General features: G+C 41.4%; 1 protein-coding gene across 1 annotated transcript in view; it reads right to left on the bottom strand.

Annotated features, from left to right (window-relative positions):
• The window catches only part of LOC306775035 (low-density lipoprotein receptor-related protein 1-like), an 83,273-nt gene extending 68,089 nt beyond the window's left edge, over nt 1-15,184 (bottom strand). Inside the window, exons 1-2 of the mRNA XM_079265244.1 lie at nt 14,636-15,184; nt 519-641 (exon numbers count right to left, since the gene is read on the bottom strand). Of these exons, the coding sequence (XP_079121370.1) occupies nt 519-641; nt 14,636-14,732 (220 nt within the window). The 5' untranslated portion in view covers nt 14,733-15,184. The remainder of the gene's footprint in view (nt 1-518; nt 642-14,635) is intronic.
• Between the last annotated feature and the right edge of the window lie 6,256 nt (nt 15,185-21,440).

Genomic DNA, 21,440 nt, shown 5'->3' with positions numbered 1-21,440 from the left:
TCAAGTCAAATTAATCTACATCATTCCCACATTGCCAAAAGAGCATCTTCACAGAGATGTTGAAGATGTCACATCAACCAACTCTACGTTTGTATTTTTTCAGATGAATAAAACGAAAGGTTCAGCCAATATTTGATTTTCCTGTATTCATATCAGAGAAGATAAGCATTGAGAGCTTTAATCCCACATACTGACACACAATTCATAGACTTAAATGAGCAAAAAAAAATCGACCACATAAAACAGAAGTGTCCAAAACCCACGTGACTATGAGTGCTTATGATACATTTATAGATCTGCATACAGTAAGCTGAAAAGCATTTCCTCTCAAGGATGCAATTATCTTCCCTGAATGGTTTAAATGTCAGCCAAAGTTCACGCCACTGTGAATGTCATATGCAGCAGGATCCCACACACAAGAAGATAATAAGTGTCAATACAAGATATATATATATATATATATATATATATATATATATATATATATATATATAGTGTACTGTCTTTATAAGACTCACAAACATCAGGCTCCTCGTCAGAGCCATCTGGGCAGTCCTTCTCCCGGTCACAGCGCCAGCCCTTAGAGATGCAAGTCACTCCGTCTTTACAGACAAACTGCTTTGGGCTGCAGGTCTTTGGAGCTGAAAAGAGACAAAGGAAAAAGTGAATTAATTAAAAGGTTTCTGGAAAAAAAAAGAAGAAAAACAGCTCCTTTTGTGTCGGTGATTCTATTCTATTCCTGAGGTCTCATTAGCAACCAGGGCCTGCTGGATTCAGAGTCAATAGTGGCCCTCACTGGCCCTAATTAGGTCCTGGAAAGTAACTACTTGCTGGAGGGGTTAGAAAACAGATACACCAAAACACACACACACACACACACACACACACACTCATGCAGGCTTTGCATAAACCTGCTGCACCTAAATATCCAGGTCAGCGTTCCCAGGCCACTGACAGTGATGCAACATGTCTGGAGGATATAAAAGAACATCTTGTTCTGTGAATTGCCCCCCTATCATCCATCTCCCCTTCACTCTCTAACCTTTCAAACCCACACTAACTCAAGTCCTCTTAGAACAACACATAAACACTCTGACAACACACACGAACAAGCGACAAAGCTGAGTCACCCGGGGGAATTCAGGGGAAGCTCTGAGTGGAGGTTGATACACTGTTGATTACTGCGGATTGGGAAACACAAAGCAAAAATGAAAGACATGTACTTAACTATTTTAGTGTGTAACTAAAATAATTTAACAACAGTAAGAAAAAGAAATGTCCAGGATGTAAATGAGTACATTATATTGTGCACTTGAGATTCTACGAACTCTATTTGAAAATATAAGAGCTGACCTCAGCCTCATCACGGTCTTTCAGTAAGCAGGTGTTGAGCCGTCATTGAAAAGTAGAGAAAAGCAAAGATGAATGGATTGGCTACTTCAGACTGTGCCATTTATATTGTCCTGTTCTCCTTTTATTTCCATGACCCCCAGAGTTATTGTGCACGGAATAATTCAAATGTCGAATGAACTAATAAACAAACAGAGACCTTATTGTACGATGTGGTCATATGTCACAGTAACGTAGAGTTAACAGTGTTGAGCACACACGGGATCTTGTCATATTGTGGGTGTATAGCAACAGACGGGGACACTAAAGGACAAAAGCATCAACCGAATACAAAACAAATCGAATTAAGTATTTTTCCTTAAGTGCTACTTTCATAAAACATTCTTCCAAAACTATTAATTCATTAAAACAAAACTCACATTTCCCCGGCTGACATTTAAAAGAGAGCAACGGGCGATCCCAAACTGTGTAATAAGAATTCACTGGATATTTCAGTGTTTAAATATTCATCACCGGGCTGTGATTGAACTGATTTTCGTATCATCTGAGCTCTTGTCTCTCTCTGTGCCTCTCGAAACATCTTTTTATATGCACTCCCCTTTCGTTTATTTCTGTCATCGCGTTGAATATCAGGTGTGGCGTCGTCGACGTCTCCCCTGTAGAGATACTTTCTGAGCTACTCGGGTCAGAATATGAAGCACAGATTGGAGACGGTGATGTTATTGTAACTCTCTCGATTATTTAGGCATATAGCATGATGAATAGGACGGGGGGGACGGGGGGGGGGGGGAGCATGGCATTGATAGGGGTGGATGATGTGATCAAGCAGGATAAACAGGATGACTGTATTTACATTTAATGCTAGCCTCAGACTCCAGCGGCGAAGGTAATCTTGAAATGGAGCTCAACCCAAATACCATGAATTCAACCTGACATATTGCTGCACACATTCACACACACTCCCCACTTATCCTCCTCTGTGTACTGCTGTGATCGGTGTGTGTGTGTGAGAGAGTGGGTGGGCGGGTTTTGTGCATGTGTGTGTGTGTGTGTGTGTGTGTGTGTGTGTGTGTCTAGAGGGGCACCACAAGGACTTGAATTATTCACGAAATGCAACCAGGCTTGTGTTAAAGTGTTCCCTCTCTGTTCCTCATCCTTCTTCTTCTGTGTGTGTTTAGTTGTTTGTTTATTTTGGAGGTGTCACCACGAGCAACAGCAGGCAGCTTTTTGCGTGCGTCTGTCTATTGTTTATTGAGATATGCTTTTACTCGACATGCTGTTAACTCGCGTTCCGATAATGGCTGCTGCTGACAGAAACATAGAAGGGGCCATAGGAAGTAGGTCAGGAGGTCAGGTAGCGGAGGGTGAAGGAAGGCAACGACAAGGGTTACCTCTGGCTCAGCTGGCTGTGAGGGTTAGAGACGCAAAGACAAAGACGATGGTCAGAGTCAGCCTCGGGCCATCCAATCACAACTTCTAATAATATACAGGAGGCATAGTTGCATTTATGTTGAATATTGTTTTATATCATTTAGGCAGAAGTAAGACAAATCTTTTTCGGGCCATTTTTCTTGGCACAAAGCACACTGGTGGTCGAGGTGGCAAACAGTTGCATCTCGCTTTACTGCTTTTCTTAATAATCTGTTAAAAGATTTAATAATCAACTTTATGATGAGCAACTTTTGGGGCTGACTGGAAACACACCGATAGATAGTGAAAATGTATTCATGCTGGAAAACAAGGCTCACCTGCGTTTAATGACTTTAATATTGGCTGTAATGCAGGTTCAAAACTGAAATGGCAGATTATGAAAAAAAGATGAATGATTGAAGTCGTTTGTGGTTTCCTTTTTAATCAGACCTACAGCGAACATTTATCCAGATATTCTAAACAAATAAATACAAACAAATAATTTGGAAGTATATACTCGCACACCAACAATGACTGTAGTACAATGTCAGGTTAACCTCGTATAGCAGCACGATTACTTTTGGGTCAAAGCTCCTAAGCAGATCCATATCTTATGGATGTTATTGCTTTGGGTTGGTGGACATACTTTTGTGTTGTGATAATTTGGCCATTGTTCTTGAAACTTTCATTCCTATATGGCATGTCAAGCAGGACACCAACAACACATCTCTGGTAACAGATGTTGACAAACATTTTAATGCCACTTTAAAGTCAATCTGTGCTCGACTCAATCAGGATTTATCTCGCTAAAAATATATAAATAAGGCTTTAGATGTCTGTCTGACGTTTTTGTGAACTGTGTGCATAATACGTCAGATTTCAACGGGTTTGTCTTTTGTTATAAAAAGGAAATTATGGAGGGTGGAAGAGGATGCAGCAGAAAAAAAAGATGATAAACAGATGGATATCACACAGGATGACATAAGAGAACAAGCTGGGTGAACTCGGCTAATGAGAGCAAATGGAGAGGTGGGGGGGTGTGGGGGGGGGGTCTAAACGTCAAAGGGGGGCAGGGCTCTCACAGCTGGAGGCAGGCCTGAAGATCTGAGAACAGACTGAGCTGGGCTGGGATCCTGAGATGGGATGGAGGAATGTCACACATGCTATCAATGAACTGCCTGTGTGTTTACCAAAGTGGTGGCTGAGTGAAAATGCTTTGGGTCATCGCCATTTGGGCCGGATTACAAATCCACTGGCCTCTGCCCCCGCCGCTGTCTGATGGTCCTCCAAGATGAGCTCAGCCTGGTTGGGAGGAAGAGTCCTCTTTTAAGGCAAACACAAGCCTTGCCCCCCCCCCCCCATTTCCTCTGACACCCACAGCAGCGCTATAAATAAGTTGGAGGCCTGCCCTCTGAGATCAGCCAGGGCACTACAAAGCTCCAGCAGACATCGAGACTAGCGCCTCATCACGCACCACTCAACAGCGGTTGGGGTGAAGGTGGACTTAAAGTACTGTCAACAGTGGTGCTGAAAGGGAGCTTGAATCCGTTCTTCGAAGCCGGCCGCATTAAGGTATCACCTTCAACTGGACCTCCACTGTTCAAGTGCCTTTGAGCAAAACAATCTGCACCAGCTCCATGGCTGCTGTTCCGTACCTTTTCCGGTGCTCACAGTAGAGGAAGACCACAAAGCAGAATGTCAGAGATCAGTTAAAGTATCTGCGAACTTGCAAACCCTGTTCATCAATCTGTCCCAGTACAAGATAAAGAATCTGCAGCCATTCTAGCAGCTCTGTGACACTGAAAATAGGTACAACGGTGCTTTGAGCTTAGTGCTAACATCATGTTGAGCATCTAAGTTAAGCGTATTAGCATGCTAACATTAGCTCATTAGCACTAAACACAAAGCAAAGCAGTAAAATATTAACCTGATTAACCTGATGATGGAGCTAGATGACAAGTCAACTACAATCCAATTAGTTCATCCTGATGGGAACATGAATGTCTGTACAACATTTCATGGTAATCCATTCAATAGTTGACAAGACATTTCACTTAACGCCACAAAGCTCACCTTCATGGTGCGCTAGAGGAGAAGACAGAGAATCATCAAAGTCACCCGGATGCTTCCACTGGAAACCATGAATGTATGTAGCAATTCGTCAAATAGTCGAGATATTTGCACCAAAGTGTTGGATGAACCGACTGACAGACATTGCCCTCCATAGAGTCATGCTGCTAGCACGGCTGCAAAGGATAATCTAATAGTCTTTTGCAGAATGCTGTGCAATGGATGATTGTCTTTAGTTGAGATTATCTCTAGTTAAGATCTGTAACTAAAGCCTCATTTCATAACCCTGGAGTCTACAGTACCTGGCTCGGGGTTTCCCCAGTGCTTTTGTGAACCAAAGTCACTCACACGCACACCTTGTATATGTCAGTCTAACTGTTAGAGACAGAGGTGGAGAAATGCAACGCAGGCATGGCATTTTAATTGGGCATGCATCAAGTTAATGCTTTTACACGACAGCAGCTGCTTTCCTTTATACACACACACAGGAAAAAACCTCCTCAGGATACATCCGCTCAGATGTGAGGAGGTCATCCTTTGTAGCTGGCACTGATTCATCAAAAACTATTGAGAATAATAAAGATGGCAGGCCAAACAAAAGCACCAGGTGGGTGTGTTGGGTAAAGTAAATGCATCGTGAAGTTTTTCCAAGATGCTTTCAGGGACTGTTGCAATGTCTGCTGAGGGAAGTAGTCGTTTAGACTACTGAAGATAGCGTGTACTCGCAATAATAAAACACTTTTACTCGAGCGGAGAAGATGATTCCACTCTCCCAAATAGTCTTCACCGTGAGACATGATAAAGCTTCATTATCTTTTCAAATATTTAGGCAAGGGAGGTTTATATAAGGGCAGGATAAACAACCTGAATTGTGTGTAATCAATCTCGACATTGAGGCCCACTTGGCCAAATCTTTCTATCTGTTCAGAGGGCCACAGACTGGAATACCACTGCAACACAGCCAGTTTAACATCGACTCAAAGCTACATTTATTCACAGAGTGCAAAACAATTAAACATCAGAAAAGCTGCAGGTTTAAATGAATAATAAACAATTCGGACCCGTTCATGAAGACTATCAAGTGAGAAATGTTTTTAATATTACGTGTTCAGCAGCACTACAGCCCTGATTAACTTTCTTTTTAGATTTAAACAAAACAAAACACACTTTTGGCCAGTAGTCAGAGAGCAAGCTCCCACAACAGAGCCAAAAGGGAAGACATATCGGTAGAGACTGATGTAGAGCAGAGGGGGGGGGGGGACTATTTTGCTGACCTTTGGGCTGACCTGAGGGGGTCCTGCTAAGGCCAGGAAACAAGTGAAGTGTCTATATTGGCCTATTTGGCTGTGGCCTGCCACCTCGTCATCCTCCTCCACAGCCCAGGCACCAACGCTTCAGGATTTTGTAATGCAGGAGAGTGAGAAGAAAGATGAGGGAGGGGGAAAAAAAGTTTTCCAATTTGACATTTTACAAAACAGAGAAAAGGGGGCCCCAGCTGTGCCTCTTAAATAAACCTTTCCGGCCGAGTTCGGAGGAGCTGAGGCAGTCGGGCCGTGAACAAATTAAACAAAAGTTCAGACAGAATTCCGACATGATTACCACAGAGAATTGACGGCAAAGCGTATTTGTATTTACATAGCGGCCACCATTATTATAGCAACAAGAGTTAAAGTTTGGGGATGTTTCTGTCTGCGTGCATAGCCGCTCGACTGCTCACCCTCTGGATGACTGTATCACTCAATCATGTTTTTATGAGATATTTTGTGTGTTTCTAAGACAGTCTGTGTGTTTGCAAGTCTATGTAAGTGTGTGTTGTACCTGCACTTAGAATTAACATCAGGAATGTGCTCATGTCTGGTGAAAGTTGCCAAGTAAAATGGGGCTCCGTCATGCAGGATAACACAGTCCTGCCTGTAACTGTTTGAATCTTGACGGTCAGATCTGAGCACAAACACAGTCAATCTACACGAGCCTCCGTGGCAGCGAGAGGCAGAACCTATTAAAGCCAAGCAGAGTAATCAAATGTGAATTTAATGAAGAGCTATTTGGATGTCTGGCTGAGATTTCACCAAGTCTCGGGCCCCAGAGTGGTAATCAACCACGACTGCTATTTGTATAGAGGGAGTGTGGCGGCTCTGAGGGAGGGGGCTACGACCTCCTTCACTTCCACCTAAGGATTTACCAAATTCAGCAGGAGAGTTGGGGACGAAGCAGATAACCAGTAGGTGTGATCCGCCATTATCAAGTTGGTCAGTTTAGACAAATCCCTTTGCCCCACCACTGCCAGAGCACCCGCTGAACGTATAGCTGCACAGGGAGAAAAATGACAATTAAGCCTACTTCGTATGCAGCTGAGGGGAACATGTTAAAGAAGATGTGAAATTCTCTGGTGCCTTTTCATAAGACCGGTACAAGTTTCAAGTGTGACGCAGGAGCTGGTTGGAAGGAGAAGTGATTCTCTGGAACGTTCTCTCACATTCCCTACGCATGTGCTAAAGCAACCTGAGCGCTGCTGAAGACTTTCAGTCAAAGAGTTTTTTTGAACGTTTCACTTCCTGGCAGAGTGAAAGATGAGAAGATCGATAGCACTCTCATCCGCAGCGGGTTAGCTTAGCTTAGCATAAAGACTGGAAAACAGGAAGAAACAGCTAGCATGGCTCTGGCCAAACACAATCTGCCTACCAGCACCTCTAAAGCTCACTAATTGACAAATATAAATCTTGTTTGCTAAATCTGTACAGAAACGGGGGTTTTCTACCAATTTCGTTGTTTTCAGAGGGGCTATGTACTGGTAATTGTGTTGGCAGTTGGTTGCAATAAACTTTAAAATGTTTGGCAAGTATTCACCACAAACAATATCTCACCCATGCTGTGTTTTTGCTCAGGCGGAAGGCCGAAATAATGACTGTGGGTTCATGTGAGGAGATTTCAGCCACTAAGTGAAGGATGAATGCCTGCTTGAGGGATTAGTGTTACAATTAGGTTTAGGTCAAGGTTGTGGTCGGGGACTTTGTGTTTAGGATTAGAAGTTTGGGAATGAATCTAAAACACGGTTGCATGAACAGTGACCTTGATGCTGAGCGTGTGTGTCATTAAAAATGCATTGTTTGCAAGTGTAACGTATCTGAGAATGTCAGATGTGGGGATGAATTCATACGTAATCTACAATAGGTGCGAGTCTGCTCTGACACACTTTTGTCGGTAGCAATGGCTTAATTGGATGTGAATGAATGTATTTGTTGTGTGGGCTGATGCTGAAAATAGACTGTATTTTATCTGGTGGAGGAACCGAGGTTGGAAACATTTTATGAACAAAAACAAAAGACGATTTATATCTGGAGCTGGGATGGAAAATCAACGTTATTTGCAACAGGAAAGTAAAATGACGCTTGGGATTTTTCATGTTCAACAATTATTTGAATCGACAGGTTCAATCTAATGCAGCAACAATGAGCAATATATATCCTCCATTGTGCATGGAGGATATATATTGTCACTGTGTCACCGACACCGAGTTAGGGCTGGGCGATATGGCCTAAAAAAAAAATCTCCGATTTTTTTACAAAAAATCCGATTCACGATTTAAATCGATTTTTTTCCCCCAAAATTTTTTGCAGATGACAGAAGCTGTTGAAAACAATTTTTTCTTTTATTTTGTGATGATTTTCCCAAGTAGGTTGATAAAAATAAAGTGCAAACAAAACCTGAACATTGTAGAAAGGTGCCTGTAGTATACAAAAAGTATTTGGTCACTCTTTTGTTTGCCTGAATCATTTAAATATAAAATTAAATTAAACATAACATTAAATGGCATTAAATAGTAGCCTTCCATTGTAAACAACTGTGCAAATGTAACTTTTTACAGTAAGCTTTTCTAACTGAATACACTGATACAAACACAGCATGAAATAAAATGTATATGACCCTTTAACATTCACATTTTCAAAAGTGCAACATCTGATCTAACATCAACATAACATATTTTGCACAGTAAATAAGTGCATGTAAACAAAATCAAGTGCATTCACAACATAACCAACAGTATTAAACAGTAGTGCATGTTTTTTCTAAATATTTTTTGCCAGGAAGACAAGCCTGTCTACTACCTCTGGCTTCAGGCATGCACGGTGGCATGTAACAATGCCCCCCCCCACACACTGAAAAGCCTCTCAGAGGGGGCACTTGTAGCTGGCACAGAGAGGTATTTCTTTGCTAAAGTACTTAGCCTTGGAAAGTTAAGTTGGTGACGCTTCCACCAGTCAAGTGGATCGGTGTCTGGGTCAACCTGCTGGACCACAGGTCAGTTGTTGCGGAGTAGAATGACATCCCCTCCAGCTCCGCAGAGATCCTTTGGCGTGTACTATTGTACAGCCGAGGCAAGGCAACGTCAGAAAAATGTTTACGGCTTGGTAGCACGTACCTGGGGTCCAAAGCTTTGAGACGGTGAATAAACCCCGGCTTTTCCACGGTGTATATGGGCACCATATCTTTTGCGATATACATCGCGACTGCATCCGTGATGGCTTTCCACCGGGCACTCTTCTTCTCATGCGGAGTACAGTTGGTGAATGTCTCCAAAATGCTGGGTTGTTTTTGTGAGGTGGCGGCGGCAGCAGTGAAGCTGCTGGCCGCCATTGTTTTAGTTTGTAAACAATGCGCGCGCACTCTACTACGGGAAAAAGGGGTGGGGGCGATTTTCTCGATTTTCAATAAAACACATCGCCTTAAAGCACACATTCGAATTAATCGATTAAATCGATTTATCGCCCAGCCCTACACCGAGTTAATCCCATGTATGCGGCTCAACACAAATCATGCAACTTGACCCCGACACTGCCTGGCCTCAGCATTAAGGGTGAACACGAGTTTCTGATTCTTTAATATAGAATAGTTACTTTAGGGATATAATATATACGGTAGTCAAAGATTCGACTCTTTTAAGTGTAATGTGGCAATTCATATTTTGCATTGCCCTGATGATTGGGATTGGAGTGAAAGGTTTATCCAAGAGTTAAGGTGGTATAGAAATACACAAAATTTGTCTTAAATTACTTTTGTTTTTTTTAGACAACCCCGCAAAATGTCCAAGTTTGCTCCCCAATTTTGAAACATAACCAGGTGCCCCTGCAGGCAACGGTTTGACAGGCAATCTGTTGGTTTCGTATTCACAGCTGGTTTCTGCTGCCCCAAGCCGCAAAAGCACATCGGTTATTGCCGGTTAAAAGCTGAAACTTGCACATTAGTGTGAGCGTGTCAACTGGTTGTTGTTGGTAAACAATAAAAAAATGTCATCTGCTCACTAGAAAGCACAAACCTGAAGAAGGTAAATATATATTTTTTGTAGTTATTATTAAAGCTAGACAACATTTCCACAGTCAAATAAAGTCGTGACCCAATTCTTTTTTTTAACAAAACATTTTCGAACAGCTGAGAATGGAAAGCTATCATTAGTGTTTCCCCACACTGTGCCACAAAGACAGATATAATAACTGAATTTAAAAAATGTGGTGCAACCAGAGGACGCAGGGGTGAACCCGGCCCCGCGGGGATGGGCGTTCAATCCCGGGCTTGGCCATGTGGCCTGTCAAATACAATTATGAGTGTTTGCAGGTGGGAAGTTGCAAAAACTGCACATAAATGGTAATCTCTCCTTTTCTATTCTCATTAGAAGTATTCTGCATTACTCTTTGATACAGTTATTTCTAGTCTTCACAATGCAGAAAGAAAAATGGCATCTCTTCCTTGGTGTTAAATATGTAACGTTAAACCTAAAGGTATCATGCAGGATGGATTTCTGTCGTTTTGTCCCAAGAGAGAGAATAACCACTAAGTAAGACAGGTTTTCCAGCCAATACAGCCTCCACCTCAGCATTTGGTCTTAGCTAAATCAAAGCCTCCTGGCAGGTATTCAGGGCTTAGCATTTCTCTGAGCCTGCATGAGTGATTTTCCCCCCTGTCCTTGCCTTCATGTATTGATTTCTGCAATGTCTGACGTTGCTGGCTAATGTAGTGAATATACACGTTCATGAGGTTTCTGCTCATGTTCTTTCAGAGGGCTTCCTTAGACCGTGTTCTATCTCCAACCCTAAATTAGCTCCATCTATACTAGATAGTGTATCTCAGTCAGTGGCTCACTACTCTAGAGTGGGTTATAGGGCTGTTCTGACAAAGCCTGGCAACATGCAGCCAGAGCACTTTAGCTATAATACACGTCAGATTTGAAAGACTTCAGCAGTGTTTTTCGGCAATTATAAAAAAGAAGATGAACAGCGCATTTTGAAAAAATGTTGGGACTTTACTTTCTTAAAGTTCTCTTTAAGATCTATACCTTTAAGATAGACACCTGGATCCAGGAGACAGTTAGCTTAGCTTAGCATAAAGCATCTCTTCACTGATTAACATGTTATATCATTGTTTAGTCTGTACAAAAACCAAAGTGTCAAACATAAATGTGTGGATTGACTCTGGGTTCTGTGTGGGATTATTCTCAGGCTGTGAGCAGTGACTTCCTGTATTCTCCTCGGATCGCTTTAGAGGTGCCGGAAGGTGCATTTTGATAACTTCAGGCTGTTTCTGGTCTTTATGCTAAGATAAATTTTTTTTGGCAGGCTACATATTAAACAGATCTCTCGACGAGAAAGTGAATAAAAAAAGGAATAAGAGGAGCACTTACCAATGCTTTGAGTATTCAAAGATCATTACAAATAAACCCTTCAAGGCACTAAGATTTCACATCAGGTGGGACGCAGTCATTTGTGTGCCAGTTGGAAATCTATGGCTACAGAATTTCATTATTACTATTCAGCCACATAAACCATCGGTGTAATAATGTGACTGGACTTTACTTATAGCCTCAGAGTTATTTTCCCCAGGAAAAGCTGCTGACCAAAGTACTGGATTTTATATCTGCTCAGTTATGCAGTGGTTTTCAGTGTGTCATTAAATAAACTTATTTGCATTAACTGCTTTTAACTCAGGTCAACAGTGACAAGGACCTAACAAATGTACTGTTTTCCATATTGCCCTCCGTTGTCAGTAAACAATAAAGTGGTAACCTTTCGGCCATGTGGATGTCGCTGTGATAGCAGTATTACCCCAATAACAGCCAAATGCTGGGCCAGTGCTAAGGCCTCCACCAAATGCTACTGCAGAGACGTCCACAGGGGGAAAGCGCCAGCAGAAGCACTACATGGTAAGTTAATTAAGAAAAAAGGAGCCTGTAGTTAATGAATAAGATTAACATTTAAGGTAGGGAAATTAAGGAAACACAAGGAGCCAGGCATTTCAGACAGAGATGGCTCACTTAAAAAAAAAAACACACACATTTAAATGATTGTCTGAATGAGAAAAATTAAATTTTCTGAGGAAACATCACTTAAAGCCTTGAAGGACAGCACTGTCCATTTCTGAGGACGAGTGATCTTGTTTTGTAGTGACGTTACAGCACTTTCATGAAGGGAAACGCTGCAAATGCTTTCATTAGGGCCGTTTTCCACCAGGGCCCCCAATTAGCAGCGCCTACTGAACAATCTGAGACTGTTCGTGGAGGTCTCCTCTGGGAAACAAAGAGCAGTGTAGAACCAATTAAACTCAGGGTTTGTTGGTGGCCCAGGGTCTTTGCTCTGGCTCCAGTGCAGAGACAGAGAGAGAAAATCTTTAGAGGTCTATAGAAAATGGAAAAAGGCAAGTCTGAAAAAAAACTTTACTGGGAACATATGTGGTTCAAAGGGTCTGAACAATTAAAGGGGCAATCAAACAGGGCTTAAGTAATTTAGCTGTGTTTGAAGGGGAGTACATGCAGTCTAATTTCCTACACAACAAGGGACATATTGGCTGAGGTCTGGTGAGTTTGGCTTCAAAATGTTACAATTACAGGCATGGCACCCAATAAAATCCAAGGAATTGAGTAAGTTTCGCATTCAGTCTCACTGATTAATCTAAATTTCAGTTTGTTTCCTCAAGACGCTCTGACAAGCACAGCAGCCTCTGCGTCCCACTGGGTTTACAAGTGAAGCTAAGGTTTGGTGATGTCTTCTGGTAAACTGCACAAGGCTGACTCATCAAATCAAGGCATTAAAGACTAAGAGGGAGGAAAACTTCACTGAAACAATAACAGTATATGTCAAGGCACAAACTGTTTGCTTTGAAGCAGTTGCTGTAGACTTAAGAGGAGGGAGAAACTACAGGTGATTGCAGGCTATCCGAGTCTATCTCCAAGGTGGTAATTTATATGGATTTTGCACCCTAAGAACCTCACAGCACTGGATTGCCAAGTGCAATGAGATGACTTCAAAGGCAGAGGGAAGCCTTTATGGCTCCACGATGAATCTCACAAAATGCAGCTTGTGGTTTAAATCAGTCATGCATGTTAGAGTCCTACTGAATCTAATGAAATGTCAAATTTAGAACCCTGATTATCTTTACAGCAGCTAGTGCTCCTTATTGGAGGCATTTTTTTTTCCTCGCAGTAAAAGTCGTCGAAAAATATTCTTCGCATTCATTCACAGGTCAGACATTCCCAAGATGAATGAGAAGCATTATCTCGCTGCAAAGAAAAATAAACCCACATTCCCTTTTCACCTGCAAAGAATTTAACAAATGTGTCTGCACCAACCCCCCTTTGATAACGCCCTTTTCCTTTCTTACCAAACAGAGGAGCGCGTGAGTTGGACTGTGAGAAGTGGCTCCAGTCTGTGGTGGTATGTGTTCACGGGGTCGTAGGGGGGAGCTGTTTTGAAAGGTTCACTATCTGACTGCAGGGGGGGGGGGGGGGGGTGTAGCCCATGAGGTGATAAACAGAACAATCACACAACAATGACGCAGTGCTGGCAGCACTAAACATCTGAGCTTATAGAGGAAACTTACTTGCATGAAATCCCCATAGATGGGTGTATTGTTCCAATTAAGCATCATTCAGTTGATCCAATAAAGCAGCAGTCAGTCACATACACTTTCCAACAAGAGATCAAAACCACAGAGCCCCTTTTGACTTCCCCAGAAATATATATAAATATAAATATATATATATAAATATATATAAATATAAATATATATATATAAATATATATAAATATAAATATATATATATATATATATAAATATAAATATAAATATATATATATATATATAAATATAAATATATATATAGACGTAAACATCACAGTGTTGTTCTGTTGAGGAATAGCACGACTGCTGTCATCACATCATCACACCGCTCAGTGAGCTCTGTTGAACGTGAACCAACTTAAAAACACAGACACATGATGTACACTACAGCTCAGAAAGCTGACTTTCATAAAACACACATGACATGTATTTGCCTCTCTGCCACTGGAGCAATTAAAAGTAACGCATCTGATTGCTGCTGCTTTAAAAAAAAAAAAAAAAAAAAAAAGAATATGAACGCATCGATCTGTAAACAAGTGCTTTAATTAAGCAGGTACTGGGGCCTATGCTACGATTCTCATCACTGAATGTCAGCGTGAATGTGTGAGAGCGCTCGTATACAGCGGAGGGACAGGCGGGAATGTGCGTTCGCAGCTGTGACATTGCAATGTTCACATGTGGCACTTGGAGACAGAAACAAAAGACCGCTTTTAATTGTCTCGCCTCGGTTTCAACCGCTCCACGTTGCTTCACTCTGCCGAGCAGCGGTTCCTTCAGGGCACAGTCTACTCGTCTCGCATGCAGACACAAAACACATTCAATCCTGTGACAATCGGCATGCACACACTTACAGGCTATTGGCTTTTTTCTTAAGTATTGTACACAACATTGTGGTTATCTTTAAGTCAGCCCCGCTTACCATCAATAGCCCGCGTCGGAGCGAATACTTCCAAACTGTGCAACAATCCCAAGAAGAGCAATCCTGTTGCCAACACGTTGGCCGCGGTGCGCAACATTGTAGCCTATCTTAAAGGAATATTAGTCATCAATCGCCTCTTGGTCCTGTCAAGCTGGAGGTTGCAGACAGGCGACGCCGTGTGACCGTGCCCAGGCGGGGATGCTCCTCACTGGAAACCCGCTTTCTGGTTGCGCAATGAAGCTGACAGAGATGCTGCTGTCTGCCCACTCAGAGAATTTTTTTTTAATTTTTAATTTTTTTTGCAGACTGTCAAGGCAAAAACAAGCCGAGGCTTCTCCCAGCCCGGGGTTGCTGAGGGGCTCCTCGGATGCATGGACAGCCCTGCCACAAAGGCTAGCAGGCTGAACGGAGCATCAAGCTAGCCTGGCTTGCAGTCGAGATGAAGGAGAGCTGGCGCCTCTAATCATGCAGTTGTCCGTCTTTTGTTCTCCCTGCCCGAGTGAAGGAAGCCACAGGAGGAAACAAAGTAGTGGATCAAACGTTGCTCTCCTCCCCACCGCCGCTGCTGCTGCTGCTGCTGCTGCTGCTGCTGGCCGCAGATTGAGGCTGAAGCCGGAGCTCAGTCAGTCAGCGGTCTGAGTGACGTCGCAACAGCGGTAGCTCGCCTGGCCCTCCCCTCTCTCCAGCACCCCACTCCACCAATCCCATCAAAACCCACCACTCCACCAATCCCATCAAAACCCACCAATCCACCAATCCCATCAAAATCCACCAATCCACCAATCCCATCAAAACCCACCAATCCACCAATCCCATCAAAACCCACCAATCCACCAATCCCATCAAAACCCACCAATCCACCAATCCCATCAAACCACACACTCTCCTGTCATTTTACTGCAACAATGCTCCGGATTCTGTGTCAGCCCCAGGCTTAATTATTAAGTGCGTATTCAATGATTCCTCTATGTATTTATTGTTCTTTCTCTTTTATTGAATTTGCGAGTAGTTTGCAACTGTGTTTGTTGTGCTAATGTTGATCATGATTACATTTAAGCCTACTATAATTACAACCGAAACACCAATGACAATTATAATAATAATAATAATGACATAAATGATGATTGCTTCTCCCCTCCAGCTTTGCGAATTGTTAGAGAACATCTAAAATCAGTATTCATATCGACACTAGAAGGGTGGGGGTGGGAGGCAATTAACGTATTGAACATATAAAAAATAAAAGAGTAGCCTCATCAAATTAGCTGTTCATCAGATTTGTCAATACAAAATTAATCAAATTACATTTAACAGTTAATGTATGAATAATACAATAAATGCAAACAATACAATTCAAAGAATAATTAAAAGAACATTAATTGATACAGTGAAATATTTAGATCGAGACCAATCAAGAAGACTTGATCTCCAGGGTAGAAATTCACAAAGTCAATTTCAGTACACATCTAAAAAATAGGACAACCAGTTCCTTCATTCAAAAATAATTCAACCACACCGTTTAATAATGAAAAGTGAAAGGTGCATACTTCATTCAATATGCATTTACCACCTGGATCCCCATTTATGCTTCCATTTGGCCGTAAGATTGTAGGTATGGTGGATCCATCAAGCTTGAATGACTTATTCATTATTTAAAGGCCACTATAATGTGAAGCAGCAATCTGGCTCCCATTTCAGGGACTGTCTCCTTCCAAGGATGCAGCCTTCATGTGGGCCTCAGAGGACGTTATTCTCGCTGAAGGAAAGCCTCGCCCCAAATGAGGTGAAGCGTCCACAGAGGACTCCAGATGGCATCATCACAAAATCCTGCCCTCAGTCTCAAGAGGACCAAAACTATAGTGACCAGTATGCAAATAGAATTTTGGATATTGATGACTATAACTAAGAATGTCTTTCAAATTCTGGCAAAAGAAGGATCAAACACATGACATTTGAAGGAGCTTTAGGAATACCTTTATTTACCTATTATGAGGCACATGATCTTAAAATAAGGACTCCATATTGATTTTGTCCATATCACCCACTCCTACTTAATTTACTCGTCATTTACTAAAACAAATTCAAAACTACCATCCTGTCAAAAGGTGCCAGATACAAATGGTTTCATAGAAAAGAAAAAAGGCAAGTCAAGATTATTTGTGGAGCATCTTTCAGCGACAAAGCAATTCAAAGTGCTTTACATACGAAATAAAGACATGAAGTAAGATATAAAAGAAACCCAAGACACATTTGACATGAGGAAGGACTAGTGCTGCCTCCAGGGCATCTAGTGTCAGCAGTGTCTTTACTCCCGCCAGAGCTACATGGAAGATGATACGAGCAAGAGGTTCACACATCCAACCCTGTAGGTGCCACGACAACCTTGGTTGGTGAACCTATACGGGTCACCAACACCTGATCACAAGGATCCCTCACTGGCTTCCCACCTACGAACATATTTTTGGAATGTACTTTAAAATCAAATCAGCGATACTACTACCACAAATGCATCTTATCTCTCCACTGCTATGCTGATGACACCCAAGTATACATATCAACTACAATGAGGTGCAGATACTTCCAACTGAACTGCTTAAGAAGAAGAAACCATTTTTATTGTCAAATACATTTTTTTCACATCCATGAAATTTGACTACTGCATTTGACCCATCCCTGTATATAGGGAGCAGTGGGCTGCCATTGATCGGCACCCGGGGAGCCAGAGGTTCAGTGTATTCCTCAGGTACACATCGACACGTGACAGGGATCGAACCGTTGACCTTCCGGTTCCCAGACGACCCTCTTAACCCAGTGAGCCACAGTTGCCCCGTAAAGACTGAGGCTCTCTAGTTTGTACAATAAAGTAGCTCCAAAATTGCATCCCATACCCCATTTACCCTTCTCTGAACAGCTCTCGAAATCTGTCAAAATATTCTGGTAAATGGTTAAGCTCCAAACTAAATCTCCCAAAAGACATTTCCAGAAATACTCTCTATCATGTGAATTCTGCTGCAGTGTACTGTTAAGATTCCTGGCCGGAGTCTGCAGACTCTTCAGGGTCCTAATGATGTGATTATAGATTCCCCATCACTTTACATTACCATGTACAAGCTGATTGTTGCTGTAGGGTGCAGTATAGAGAAGCCCAGTCCACTGAGTGATGGCATGCAATATACTGTACTGCACTGGTGTGCAAAGAGTAGAAAATGATAGCAGGTGGCAACTCTTGGATGATTTAAGGAACACAAATTTGCAAAAAGTTTATCAAAGAGCAGTCTGGGGAGAAGAACCTTTTCCACCTATAAATGTCTATCCTCCAGTGCTAGAAATGATCCTGGATCTTCTAATTTACACAAGTGTCTCTAACTAAAAAGTATCATTGTGAAAGGTATACCATTATGCACAGGAGAGCATATGAAGTTACAGCTATAAAGTTGGACATTTAAAATGCCTTGATTGATCTAATTGCTTTGATTATGGTTTTATATACAGTCTATTATCCATCTGAGTGTAAGTGGGGATGTGAGTTAAAGCCAAACCATAAATCGAGAGTAAAACAGTGCTGGATCAGAGCTGCAGAGGCCAAATTATGTCTCTCCGCATAAATGGTTTGTTTTCACACATAAGACCAAAATGAGATCATATTTCTCTCGAAGCTGAGATACAGGAGGGTCCTTATAAAGCCTTGGCGAACAGCTTGTAAGAACAGGCCAAGGTTACATACTGCTAGTTTTGATAGTACTTATCACAAAAAGCAGACGCTTATCCTTGTGTTGTATTCTTTTTTGACATGTTATGTGACAAGACATAATCATAAACAAGCCATCTGAAAGAACATTGTTTTAAATCATCCTGGAGATGGTGGAAGTGAATACTCCCATTGTACTGTTTTTAGTTATGTCTTTGAGTCACATCTCAATTCCTAGCCTTGAGTCTTAAAGATGTCATGATGTGTTTTCCACACTGAAAAAAACGCTTCTAAAATATAAATAACAACTAATTGGAGTGACCTCTAGCCTTTAAAGTCTCTGAATATTATTTTTTTGTCCAAGATTATTCTACTCTGGGCTTTGAGAGAGTAACAAGGCATTCAAGGCTGAAGTCCCAAGTCAAAGTCTGTTGATTCATTTCATGTCTGACATTATTTGGGATTAGAATTTGTCTGAAATCCAAATCATGTGACCCAACGTGCGTGTCCACATCTTTATGAAGCAACCTTTATCTCTCAGTCGTCACATCTCATTATCATGGTTCGTTATCTGGAGTCTCATGAGTAAGCGTTCATGATCAGGGATTTTAGTCAAATCATATCTACATCTCTAATATGTTCAAGAAATCTTTTTTTTTTCATGTAATTCTATTCCAGACACAGAAAACATCACATGTACATTCAGAAGCCTCCTTGTCATGCAGATTTGACATGCACTGTTATTATGTAAACACGTATATTATTTATTTATTCATCAGCTTAGTGTGATTATACCAAGTCATGTAAGAATAACCAGCCAACCGGACCAGTCTGGGAAATGCTGCACAGCACTGACACCTAGTGGGTCTACACTGCCGATATTTCAGTTGAAATAACAACTGTGTCAAAAAAGGCCTTTAATTAACAAAGCACCAAATTGACTTTTGGTCTTAAAGGGACAATTCAACCCAATATCAAAAACAGAAATTTTCCCCGTACCAGCAGTGCTATTTATCAATCTAGAATGTTTGGGTAAACATTTTCTTTCAGCCATAGTTCCTGCATGAATCTGCTCACTAAGATGTATTTCGATTTAAATGACTAATCAGTGCATGGCTTCTGGAAAGAGATGTTGCTGTTGAGTCTTTCAAATGTATTTTTGGTATTTTGAGCACCACCAATGTGCCATATAGTCCCATTGTAATGGTGATATCTGCAACTCACAATAAAACAATCTCGATTGATAAAAAGCAGTACAGGTAAGTGGAAAGAAATGTGTATATTTTGATTTTGTGGTGAACAGGACCACCAAGTACACTGTTGTTTTCTATCGCTCAAGCCAATGTGTTCAGTTTGTTCTCTCCCAGGGATTTTTTTTACTATCGTAAAATACAAAAGAGAAAAATGAGTCATGATCACAGACTTTATCCAGCAAAACACTTTACAGAGCGGTTTTGAGAAATAGAATGTTATTGTAACTATTTCGCCATCATTACATCTGTTGAGCTCACACTGCAGGCAGCGTACAGAGAAACAGCTTTATTGTGTCGATTCAATCAGGATTGTAAGATATTTCCCCAATTCTCTCTTCATCCTTTAATGTTTTTATTTGCACTGTGACTTGAAGTGCTTTATTTAGTTGTTTTAGCATGGCTCACATAGCAACAGTCCCACAACACTAATTCTTAACATATCAGATGTTGAGTTCCAGTCCAAAAATGTCCTCATAATGTCCTCATAACAAATGCTTTTACGCAACCCGACTAAACTAAAAACACATTCAGTGGAAGAAAGGGGAAAGACGGGGGAAAGACTACAAAGACTTTCAAAATAATTGCTCAAAAGAAACACAGTAGACATCATCAAACATACAAACCCACACGAACAACACACACACCCTAGGCATGTGTGATGCACACTCACTTGCACAGAGGTCTTTTGCTTAATTCTGTGATCTGATTGCCACAAGGTGGCGCTGTTTTCTTACTGTATTCCCATTTTCACAACACTTCCACCATTCAGTGAGAATGTCATTACGTTACTGTCAGGAGTGTTTACTGTTCAGTTTTCATCCCTTTGGGAACCCTCTCAGACAATCTTTAAGCTTTGCTTTTTCTTTTAAATATGGTATTTGGTCAGTTTACCTTTTCACAACGATTATTCAAATGAAACAAATTTAAAAAAACGGAAAATCAGCCTTTGATTGAACAGTCCACCACTCATGGACATGGAGCACGGCCTGTGTCGAGGAGTCACAAGTAGACATGACTTCATATCAACGAGTCACATGCAAAAAATACAAATTGGGAACCACTGATGATTGATTGTGTGAAGCTATGTAACACATACTGAGCACAAGACAACTCACTGATCCTGCTGTTTGTTTGTTTTTTGGCTCATTGAAAGTGAAATGTTCATATGAGGCATGGAGAAATGTTCAACACGATCGACCAGCAGATGGAAGCATAACACAGACATCCTGATGGAGCGCCGTCCAGGGCCCCTACAAACATCCCTTTCATTTCAACCTAACTCCCAACAGCCAGTCTTGTGCATAATCCAACAACATGTAAACTGAATTTGAGTCTCAATTTGATGTATTTTGGAAAACACAATCTCTTTGCTTCACAAAATGTGTAAAGCAATGAAAGAGAAAAAGTAAAGCAATGAAAATTACAAACGTACTGCGTGTACCTCTGTATGAATGTAAATGTTACCCATTATATGCAATGTCTTCTAAAGATGACAATACTTTCATTAATATCTCCTTATGACCCTCTTGCCTCTTCACAATGAAAACTGAGAATGTTAGAAGATTGTTAACGTTCGATCATAAGTGGCTATCTCATCCACCTCCCAGGATCACTCTCTTTTACGCCATATTTTCTCCTCACGTTTTAGTAACAAGTAAGTGTGTATATGTGTGTGTGTGTGTGTGTGTGTGTGTGTTTGAGATAGAGACATAGGGAGAGAGATCAGCTCTAATGACTTACGCTGATATTTGACCCTGCAGTCATTCGAAGGTGACTCATTGATACTGTATGAACATAGCTTTCATTACACTGACATTTTGCGCAGCATTAATGCCTCTGCTCATCCATCTCTGGCACTTTTCTCTTT

The sequence above is a fragment of the Melanostigma gelatinosum genome (assembly GCF_949748355.1).
Source record: "Melanostigma gelatinosum genome assembly, chromosome: 3".
In the NCBI taxonomy this organism is placed as follows: Eukaryota; Metazoa; Chordata; class Actinopteri; order Perciformes; family Zoarcidae; genus Melanostigma; species Melanostigma gelatinosum.
This window is presented reverse-complemented; position numbering and strand designations above follow the sequence as displayed.